The sequence below is a fragment of the Perca fluviatilis genome, chromosome 15 (genome assembly GCF_010015445.1).
Source record: "Perca fluviatilis chromosome 15, GENO_Pfluv_1.0, whole genome shotgun sequence".
Lineage (NCBI taxonomy): Eukaryota > Metazoa > Chordata > Actinopteri > Perciformes > Percidae > Perca > Perca fluviatilis.
The window spans coordinates 4,859,276-4,870,820 of NC_053126.1; the positions used below are offsets into that span (position 1 = coordinate 4,859,276).

General features: G+C 40.5%; 2 protein-coding genes across 2 annotated transcripts in view; both read right to left on the reverse strand.

The window, feature by feature from the left end:
- LOC120574312 (serine/arginine repetitive matrix protein 5) overlaps positions 1–814 on the reverse strand; it is a 4,813-nt gene extending 3,999 nt beyond the window's left edge. Inside the window, exon 1 of the mRNA XM_039824605.1 lies at positions 554–814. Within this exon, the coding sequence (XP_039680539.1) occupies positions 554–814 (261 nt within the window). The remainder of the gene's footprint in view (positions 1–553) is intronic.
- A 1,325-nt stretch (positions 815–2,139) lies between these two features.
- Positions 2,140–7,307, reverse strand: nol12 (nucleolar protein 12). The gene is made up of 6 exons (XM_039823707.1): positions 7,121–7,307; positions 5,447–5,552; positions 5,300–5,348; positions 5,053–5,198; positions 4,378–4,469; positions 2,140–2,671 (listed from the first exon to the last, which is right to left on the reverse strand). The coding sequence occupies exons 1-6, from the start codon at positions 7,228–7,230 to the stop codon at positions 2,482–2,484; spliced, it is 693 nt and encodes a 230-aa protein (XP_039679641.1). The 5' UTR covers positions 7,231–7,307; the 3' UTR covers positions 2,140–2,481.
- Positions 7,308–11,545: the final 4,238 nt, after the last annotated feature.

Below are 11,545 nucleotides of genomic sequence, written 5' to 3' on the forward strand. Positions count from 1 at the left end.
AGTACATGATCTGATGAACTGTGTTTACACGAGGACTGTGTTAAATTAGAAGGAACTTGATTTTTTTACAAACCCAGAAGAAACAGGATTTTGAGTCAAGTGAGAAGTTATTTGTTCTGCTTTAACATATTATGTTCTATTCTAAATGATATCATGAAACTTTGTGCATCATTTCTGATCTGCAAGCTGAGTCAAGCTTAATGAGTCAAGCATATTATAGGTTTTCTTTATTTCTTAGAGGGTCTATTTTAGCTGAGACACCTCACGTTATTTACTGTGTATGCTGCTGGACCTGGAGAACTAATTGTTTTCTAATTGTCATTCCTTGAATGACAATAAACTCATGTGAAGAAATACATACATATCTCATTCTGTTTCCCCTTGACTTAGCATCTAACCTCAGTGTCTTGATGACTTCACCCGTGACTTCTAATGAGCTCACCTTTCTTCAGGTCCAGTTAATGCCATCACTCAGCACCTATTCTACCCGGTTACCCAGCTGCTCTGTTCATCTCCCTCCCTCTTCCTCTCTGGCCCTCTCTTCTTTTCTTACCTTGCTGCTGGTGTCTCTTTCCTCTTCCTGAGATGGGATCGGTGTTAACAGCAGTCCCTTGCCCGATCCAATCCCAACATCAGTCCCAATTTTAGCCCCGATTCCAGCCTCAGGTGTGGATTTCTGTTTTGGTGCTGGCTCTGCGCTCTCCACGGCGCCGGCGTGCAGGTGCTTTTGGCGCAGGCAGTCGTGGCAGCGGGAGGGGTCGAAGATGTTGGGCTGGAACTTGGGGCAGATGGGCTCATCGCCGGAGAAGGGCATATTGAGTCTGGAGGGGGAACCTGTCCAATCATTGCATCCCCCAGAGAAAAACTGGGAAACAACAGCAAGGGGTGCAATGAGCAGTATTACAATGAAATATAAAACAGAATCAACACAAACAACATAAGTATATAAAAGTATAAATGGAACATTGTTAGAAAGTTGTTGCACTTATGAAATCCCTTTAAAAATAGTGCTCATACAAAAATACATGTTGAATATTTTCAGAGCATCTTCCACAACAAAGAGTGAGATGAAAATAAGAAAAAGCTAGACTAGTAGTTTTCTTGAGAATAGAAATGTTTGGCGTGGAGTCTGCTGTGCCAATTCATTACTGGAGACAGGTGGAAGCACAGAGCAGTGGCTCTGAATAAATACTGAAGAGGATCTTTTATTTCATGGCTCATGGAAGATCTAAAGCGGAACTGTTAAGGTAGGTGATAACTCATCACACTGGAGGACAGTGAAACACAATCCAGTCAGAACACAAAGCTGCCCACAGAGCAGCATTACTACCAACCACAAGGCACGTGCATTTACAAGCACCACAGCCTCTAGAAATGCAAGTAAAAAAGTTGGACATTGTCAACAGCAGAAATATTCTTTGGTATAAGAATGAATGAGAATTACCTGGCGAGAGGCTGCCGCTGTCAGCTCCACTTTGAGTATGTCATTTCGAGTCCGAGGATAAACTGCCCATCAGACCCCCCATCAGGCACATGCCTCCTCTTCCCCATGCTCTCTATCCTCCCGAGCTGCCAAAGCCCCAGATCAATCTGATTGGCTGTTCTGACAACGAGTGAAACTGAAGCACCCGTGACGGCCATGTTGGCTCTCATTTAACACAGCGGACACTCTGAAGCGCACATGCACCTAGAGCCGACATGGAGCCAGTGGCCTGCCGGTTCCATCTATTGAGCGTGTTGTATTAAATATCATGGGCTTTAGAAAGCAAAATGAACGCTCATGCTAGTGACAGCTGGCACACGCTGGCTCAGGTTAACGTAAATAAATAAACACCGGCTGAGGTGGGGTTTAACATACATCCAAACCACTGGCCGACTGTGTGGTATAAGGTTCTCAAATAAGGAATACACTGCAGGAAACACAGTAGGAAACACAGGGGCTGTTGGTTCTCTGTTAGATCACACACACACACACACACACACAGGTAACACTGAGCTATGAGGAAACAGAGCTAAGGGCTGATTTCCTGATGTTCTACTGTAGAGAGGATGTTGACAACAGTGTCAGGTTTCCTATTAAACAATAGGAAGAACAAATTCCACACAGAGCACGCTGACAGTTTGTGAGCTGTGGCTGCGTCAAAAGGTCAACATTAATCTTTTTATTTAATGAAAATGTAGGGAAATACAGTTCAGTTTATATACTTTTAAGAAATTATACTACAAAAAGAGTTTGAGCACAAGATTTCAAGAAGCAGGTACAGTGGGAATATTCAACAATGTCAAGAGAGATAGGCTGTCCGACGCGGAGCAGACACTGAGCGTCCACTTGTGTTTATTTCACAAACTTCTCACATAAACGCATCCTGCTCAAACACAAGAGCATAAATACTCCAAAGTCCAATCTGTTCGCCGGTGATTCTCTGACACAAGAAGTCTCTTCACAAGTTCCAACCCTACGTTGTATTATTCCACACACTCTCACTCCCGATGGTGCACCTTTTTCCCAGTCAGTCGACGTCTCTGCCACTTGGTGGTCCTCCCGCTTCTGCTTTTCCCCTCTGGGACGCTCTTGTCTGTCGGACGGCCTCGGCCACCTCGGCCTTCCTGCTTCCCTTTCCTCCTTCTCTTGCTGGTGAAAGTGCTGAGCGACGCGTTCAGGGAGCGGATCCTTTAGCAGCAGGGGAGAGAGAAAAATAAATGCAGCTCGAGTGAGAGGGGTTGGAGGATGGCAGAAAAAATTAAAATAAGAACATCTAAAGACAGCCATTACATCATCACTGAATTGTTGGGGTGTATAGGACATTAAGCACCAGGGATAGAAGATTAACGTTATTTTGGCACATTATCTGCGTCAGCGTTGTATTTGCCTGATAACCGATAAAGTTGATGAATTAAAAAGTGTTCTACTTTGGCTCGGCTACAGCTCTGTGTCTGTCCTTCTGCTCAGGTTTCACTCCCCACCGAGTCAGACTTAATGTCCCGCCCCCCCACAACACTATCTGACTGTCTGTTACTGGGGATTATGTTGAAAGTTTCTCATTTATTTAAAGCGCCCATATTATGCTCATTTTCAGGTTCATAACTGTATTTTAAGGTTTTACCAGAATAGGTTTACATGGTTTAATTTTCAAAAAACACCATATTTTTGTTGTACTGCACAGCTCTCTCTCACTGCTGCAGATCCTCTTTTCACCTGGTTTCTGTTTTAGCTACAGAGTGAGACCTCTTTTCATCTTCTTCCTCTGTACTATCTTTGATTGCACTCGCACACGCTCAGTAGCTCAGATGTAGATCATGTCAGCTAGCTAACTCTAGAGACAGTAAAAGAAAGCCTGTTTCTCCAACTTTGGTCAGTTACAAGGCAGGATTAGCCGGGAGACTTCTAAATGAGGGCGCACGTGTAAGTAGTTCTTTTGTAGATTATGGTGAACTTGTGTGTGTTGTAGCAGTGCTTTGCTATTGAGAACGACGTAGCATGCTAGCTTTAGCATGCTAACGCGCTACGAGCTAACGGTTGTGGTTAGCCAGCTCATTTCGGACTGTGACGTCACAGTCCGAGCCGATTTTGAACAGCTCACTAGGAGACTGAAGGCAGGACACATTCAGAAACCGTATCTCACTCAAAACAGCATGGATGGATTTTTTTCAAAGTTTGTATGTGTGTGGAAGCACCAGAGACACAGAAGAACACCCCAAATACCAGAAAAAGTGTTTTTTTCATAATATGGGCACTTTAATAATTGCTTAAAGCATCTAAACAAAGTTTTGTGTTGGAGTTTGTAATGTTCCAAAATCTTCATTTTGACTTATTTTCATTTTCACTGTAAATGCATATCGGTTCCAAATATCGGTTATCAGTTTCATTAACTACTAACTAATAATCGGTATCGGCCTTAAAAAAACAGTATCGGTGGATTCCTATTTAGCGCCACGCAGACCACCTGTCCATTCATTATCTAATCGACCAGTTAGCCTACAAAAAAAAGGTCAAAAATAATGTCAAAGCCCAAAGTGATGTCTGAAAACAGGGCTGGATGATATGGAGAAAATCGATATTGAAAACGATATTGTAGGCTTGGCTACTGGTGCTTTTACAAAATATTGACACAGTGAGATTTTTGATAAATTATCATTATGGATGTAGATATTATGACTAAGTGGGCAAAGCAAATAATAGAACAGTTACACCAGTCTGGTAAGTTCAGAAAGTGACATCAACAGGTATGTCATGTAACAATATCCAAAATCTAAGATGACATCTAGTCTCATATATCGATATATTGCCCACCTTTACATTTTTAAACCAAAATACCAAAAATATTAAATGTATGAAAAGAAAAACTCATACAGAGACCTGCATGATGAACAGCTTACTTTTTGTTCATGATTGGATTCCCAGCTTTTCTTGGCATGGCTTCAGTTTTCTCCTTCTCTTCTTCCCCCTTTTCTTCGTCCTCCTCATTAACCTTGAAAGCAAAGATAATAGAGTTTTATTTCCATCAGTGTCATTCTACCCCAATAATTAAAGTTATCAACTACTTTCAGAGTGACCACACAGAGCTGTGACAGACTGATCTCAGGAAGTGGCGTTACGTATGACACGCCAATCCGTGTTATCAAGACGCATACTTGCTTTTTAGCGTGTTTATCAACGCCGTTTGGCCTCCATTGACTTACATTACCTTGCGATTGCGTTTGAATTCACGCTGTAGCGAGTCTGCGTAGGGAGGCTGGTCGGGGGGGTGGATGGGTCAAACACAGGACTTTCACCCAGGACACCGGGGACTGTGTCCCGCGTGTCGCGTTCCTATAAACCGGCACTTCGTAGAAAGTGGCGTTATGCGTTTCGTCGGCTGTATACAGCGTACAGAGACGCGGATAGCTCAAAATGCGTACAGATAACACGCCACTTGGCTTAAGAAAGTGGGCGTGTATGTTTACGCGAAGTCATGATGTCATGTTGGCTGTGAGCAGTAAAACCGGCAAAATGTAGCCTAATCAGGAACACACACATAGGCTGTTTACATCAATCACGGCTTTAGTGTTTACCGGATTTGCTGCGGGTCCGAGCAGGTGGGCCCCTGTGAGGTCGAGATCATTGATGGTTGTCACCGTGACGATGTGGTTGGGATGATCGTACTGCACAGACTCTGTCGTACTGGTTATCGCATTTTCCAGATCGTCTTCAGCCTCCTCTGAGAGATGGGATCAAGGGAGGAAAACAAACAAACAGTAAGCAAAGATCATCAAGTGTTATAAATCAGTACAAAAAAAACCTGTTGGACTTTTAACTCACGAAGAGCGTCTGTCCTCTCCTTCAGCATCTTGAGGTACTCCTTATGCCTCTGAAAGCAGATCCGAACATACCATCAGTACATCGTTCTCGTACGTGCTCACACACCAAAACAGATTTTAAGTCTGCGTTCTTTTCCTTTCCACTTACTTCTTCTCGGACTCTGATCTGCTCTTCCTTGATTTTCTTCCGAATTTCTGCCACTGCTACTTTCCTCCTTTCCACCTTTCGTTTGTGGAAACCAGTTAAATAGTCCCTGACAGGGCAGAAAGTAAGAAACCAGTCACCATTTTTTTTTTTTTTTAAAGTCTCTGCAGGTTTGTGTAGCGCACATCAGTGGTTCCCAAAGATGAGTCACTATAATTCCATCCATAAGTAACACTAGGGCTGGGCGATATGGAGAAAACAGATATCACGATATTCTTGACCAAATACCTTGATATCGATATTGCGGCGATATTCTATGGTTGACAATTGGTGCTCTAACAAAATATCTTCACACTTAGATTTTAGATAGATAATCATCAGTAATGTGGACATGATGTCTAAGTGGGGAAAAGGCAAATAAAAGAACAGCTAGAACAGTCTGGTAAGTTCAGAAAAGTACATCACTTTACTGTAATGTAGCCTTTAAAACCAGGAAAAGACAACACTTATGTCATATCACGATATTACCAAAATCTAAGACTACATCTAGTCTCATATCACAATATCAATATAATATCGATATATTGCCCAGCCCTAAGTAACACAATGACAGAATGTATGCCTATTTTGCTCATGGGTTTCATACACTTTCTGTAACAAAACGTCTAAAAGCAAAAACCGGTATACGTGCACTTTAGTGTCCCAAATTATTTTCCAAAAACTGAGTGTCCCAAATGATGAGGGTCTTATTTGAGACAGGTTGCCCTAACTCTAACCATAACGCCTGTTAAACAGGTGGTTTAGCAGGTTCATAATTAAGGACATTGTATGGGGAATTTGGGACACTAAACTGTCCGTGGTCTAATGTGTGTCAGTTCAGGAGTCCTTGACGTGAAAAAAATTGGGAACCACTGGCATAAAGGATTCATATAACCTAACATTACAGCTTAATTATTATAATAAAATCTGGGCAATATATCAATATTATATCAATATCGTGATATGAGACTAGATATCGTCTTAGATTTTGGAAATCGTAATATCGTGATATGACATAAGTGTCTTTTACTAGTGTTAAAAGCTGCATTACAGTGAAGTGATATACTTTTCTGAACTTACCAGACTGTTCTAGTTCTTCTATTATTTGCCTTTTCCCGACTTAGACATTATGTCCACATTACTGATGATTATTTATCTAAAATCAAAGTGTGAAGATATTTTGTTAAAGCACCAATTGTCAACCCTAGAATATCGCCACAATATCGATATCGAGGTATTTGGTCAGGAATATCGTGATATCTGATTTACTCCATATCGCCCCGCCCTACTTGGTGGTTTTTTTTTCAGGGTGTTTAGATGTTTATGTTATAGCTAACATAAACATAACATAACTTTGAGTAACATAAGTTACTCAAAGTAAAACAAATCAAGAAATAGAGAGTATTCATAAGAGAAATACTACGATAGCTTAGTACAACACATAGATATAGGAGTACAACATCACAATGCTTCCACGGTTAATTACACTGTGACGTGGTAGGAATGTTATTAACGTTAACATACTTACGTCATAGATATATACATGTATATATCTAGCTATGACTTAACGATAGCTAAGGAGCTAGCTAGCTAGCACCTGCAACGCGTTAAAACCCTGTTAACAGCAGATACACTTACTGTCTGTCTTTGTCGTCAAACGTCACGATGCATTTGTTCTCTCTTTTCTTGGACCCGGGCTTGAATTTACCCTTTTTGGACACATTGTTGTGCTTTTTATTATTTTTCATGTCGCGCACGTGAGTTTGGTTTACAATTCACTACTTCCGGCTTCTGGTATTGAGGGGCACGTCATTTAACTATGTCCGACTAGAGACACGCAAACAAAAGCCTCTGAAAAGTTCCGCACGCCATAAACATGTAGGACTACATAATGTTTGGTGTTGGTTCAGACTGTCAGTGAGTGTAATTAACATTTCACCTAAAAATAAATAAATAAATAAATATCCTTTTTTAAAGAAGTGCCATCGTAAATTTAAACTGCTGATAGCAGGATTTTACCAACAATTATTATTAAATCACCGGCTAACATAAGTTTGAAAAGATTACTAAAAAACACATAAACAACAACGGCAATGTTAATTAACCAAACTTTGATGGAATGCAATTTTGTGTGTTTTTTACTTGACTTTTATTTGTCTTGAACACGTTTTTATTGAGACTTTATTTTATTTATTTTTTTCAGCATTTAATGGAAAGAACAGATATATATGAAAGAGGAGAGAGAGAGAGAGAGAGAGAGAGAGAGAGAGAAAGAGATGACATGCAGGAAATCACCTCAGGTCGGCCTCGAACCCTTGATCTTCTGCGTCGAGGTATACACCTCCATTGATGTGCGCCTGCTCCACCAACTGAGCTAACCCGGCCACTTTATTGAGACTTTTGTGTTATCTGTCTTGTTTTATATGTTGTATTGGAAGAGTAGCTAGTGGTGGCAGCTAATTGGGCTACAAATAAAGAATAAGAATAAGGATCTGACATGCTCTGACAGTAGGCTACGGAGGCCCTTCCTCCCCATCAGAAGGCAATTATTAGAGCAGGCATGGTTGCAGCTAAAAAAAAGAATAATATTACTCAACAGGAAATCTCCACTGTCCCCATGTTTCAGGAGGACAGATTCGTTTTGACAAAAGGAATTGACGAAAAAAAACCTTTTGAAAGGTGTGGAACATTTTTGATATTGCTTCATGAGACCTAAATGTCTGATTTGTGTGTTTGCTGCTATGCTATGCCCTTGTTCTGAGCATGCTTTGATCTTACACTCTGGTACTCTGGCAGCCCTCCACCATGTGTGATTTTTTTTGCTTCTTCGACTGTTTTTGCTTTTTTTATTGCAGTCTTGTCTAGTTTACTGTGTGACTGTTATACTTTTTTTTAAATAAAAAAGCTGACAGGATGTATTTGATATCAGGTCACCTTGTGCTATTTAGATATGAATGATAATGAATATGATATACTACCTCAAATGAGGTCTGTGTTTTTATTAATCATGATCTAATGACTCCTTGGTATTTTCTAATTTGGTACTTGCACTGTCCTGACTTCTCCCACACCTTTGTGGTGATCAGCTGTTCTCCACTCCCTCCAAGTGGCAGGAGCTCATTATGAATCCAGGCGTGCCACGTCCCTCTGGGAATATCTGGGAGTGTTTCACTCACACTGTCCGTTGTGCATCCCTTTGGCCACACGGGAGTGTGTGAAAGAGGAAACCAATAAAACGTCTCACAGAGCCATCGTTATCAGCTCTACACTGGCATTCACACCCGGCCAACAGCTATGTTCAGATGAAACATGTTCTCTCATTTCTTCAGTTTCAGTGTTTGTATTTGTACTTCCCATTATCCACGACCAGTAGGAGTGTAAGAAAAATCGATACCATTGAGTATCGCAATATTTTATTTTGCAATACTGTATCGATTTTCAAAAACACATCAATATTTTTTTTTTATTAGTTTACGTGCAAAAGTATTCATATAAGACAGTGGTTCACGTTTATGTTGTGTTTAAACCCCCTACTGCTAGATGGCTATGCTGACACACACCACTAGTGTCCTCGCCTAACACTAGGACTGAATTGTTTACCTAAAGTAAACTTCTTTGACTTTTATGAACATCATGTCTTTTTTTAAAGGTGCCATGACATGGTGCTCTTTGGATGCTTTTATATAGGCCTTAGTGGTCCCCTAATACTGTATCTGAAGTCTCTTTTATATAGGCCTTAGTGGTCCCCTAATACTGTATCTGAAGTCTCTTTTATATAGGCCTTAGTGGTCCCCTAATACTGTATCTGAAGTCTCTTTTATATAGGCCTTAGTGGTCCCCTAATACTGTATCTGAAGTCTCTTTTATATAGACCTTAGTGGTCCTCTAATACTGTATCTGAAGTCTCTTTTATATAGGCCTTAGTGGTCCCCTAATACTGTATCTGAAGTCTCTTTTATATAGACCTTAGTGGTCCCCTAATACTATATCTGAAGTCTCTTTTATATAGACCTTAGTGGTCCCCTAATACTGTATCTGAAGTCTCTTTTATATAGACCTTAGTGGTCCTCTAATACTGTATCTGAAGTCTCTTTTATATAGGCCTTAGTGGTCCCCTAATACTGTATCTGAAGTCTCTTTATATAGGACCTTAGTGGTCCCCTAATACTATATCTGAAGTCTCTTTTATATAGACCTTAGTGGTCCCCTAATACTGTATCTGAAGTCTCTTTTATATAGACCTTAGTGGTCCCCTAATACTATATCTGAAGTCTCTTTTATATAGACCTTAGTGGTCCCCTAATACTGTTTCTGAAGTCTCTTTTATATAGACCTTAGTGGTCCCCCTAATACTGTATCTGAAGTCTCTTTCCCGAAATTCAGCCTTGGTGCAGAATTACAGCCACTAGAGCCAGTCCCACAATGAGCTTTCCTTAGGATGTGCCATTTCTGTGTCTGTAGCTGTTGAGGAGGAGAAGGGGGGGCAAGGTGGAGGGTGGGGGTGTGGCCTTGACCAACTGCCACTTTGCTTGTTTGAAAGCCATGATGTCTCTCTCTCTCATGGGTGGGCCAAATTCTCTGGGTGGGCAAAGCAGAGAAAGGGGAGGTAACCTTGCTCCTTATGACCTCATAAGGAGAAGATTCCTGATTGGTCCATCTGAGCTTTCATTTTCTCAAAGGCAGAGCAGGATACCCAGGGCTCGGTTTACACCTATCACCATTTCTAGCCACTGAGGGACCATAGGCAGGCTGGGAGAACTCATAAAATGAAATTTTCATGCCATTGGACCTTTAAATATTAGTTTTTCTAAAATTATACTAAATATATACTAAAATCCCAATATATCGCCTTATGCACAGTATCAAAGTATATTGCAATATATTGAATCGTGACCCATGTATCGTGATACGTATCGTATCGCCAGATTCTTGCCAATACACAGCCCTAACGACCAGTATGATACTTTTACCGCTGAAAGATCACACGTACCAACCACTGTCATGTGTTGTTTTAATAGAAAAAGAAACGTGGAAATGAACACAGAAATCAAAACACATTGAGGACAAAGACAAAAAAAAAAAGTGTAACATAATTAGGACAGCAAAAACTCCAGCCTGCAAATGGCTAGTTGAAAATTGCTTTCTTCTTCTTTGCACACTTTTACCAGCAAAGAAAGATCGTCTAAATTGATAAGTTACACCTTGGGTTGACCTGGAGCACAGAGTTTTGGACATTTCTAGAAACATACAAGTGTGTTTGTCTCTATTTTAAAAACAGCAAAGGAAATATCCGGCTAATTGTTAAAATGGGGGCTTCGATAAAATATTAGTATCAGAGATTCTCTTTCTGACAGTTTCTGAACCTAAAGACGGCTTTTATCGATGTAAAACAATAACATGACATAACTGCAAAACGGTTCCCTTCCCCCCCACTTAAAAGCATTTATATTATTACATAAACATTAAATAAGAAAACCAGAGCAGAGAAACAGAAATGACAGAAGTGCTGTCTCGTGTGTAAGTCAAACACTCACAAATAAAAAGCAAATCGGACAAAGATTTCACACAGAAACAACTCCTCCATCATTTCAAATACAAAGTATGATGAAACATAATAAAATAATTCTTTACATTACATCAAGGCCAATTTGCTTGAGAGCTTTACATCATAGGTGGACATCACTTCCAAGAAATACCATACATCACTTTTATCACTGCTCAGCCCATTTTCACTTAGATATATCTTAAAGTGCTCATATTATGCTCATTTTCAGGTTCATAATTGTATTTAGAGGTTCTACCAGAATAGGTTTACATGGTTTAATTTTCAAAAAACACCATATTTTTGTCATACTGCACATTGCTGCAGCTCCTCTTTTCACCCTGTGTGTTGAGCTCTCTGTTTTAGCTACAGAGTGAGACATCTCAATTCTGTTCCATCTTTGTTGGGAGACTCACATGCGCAGTAGCTAGGTAAGGACTACTAGCCAGTCAGAAGCAGAGTATGAGGGCGTGCCCTGACAGTAGCTAGGTAAGGACTACTAGCCAGTCAGAAGCAGAGTA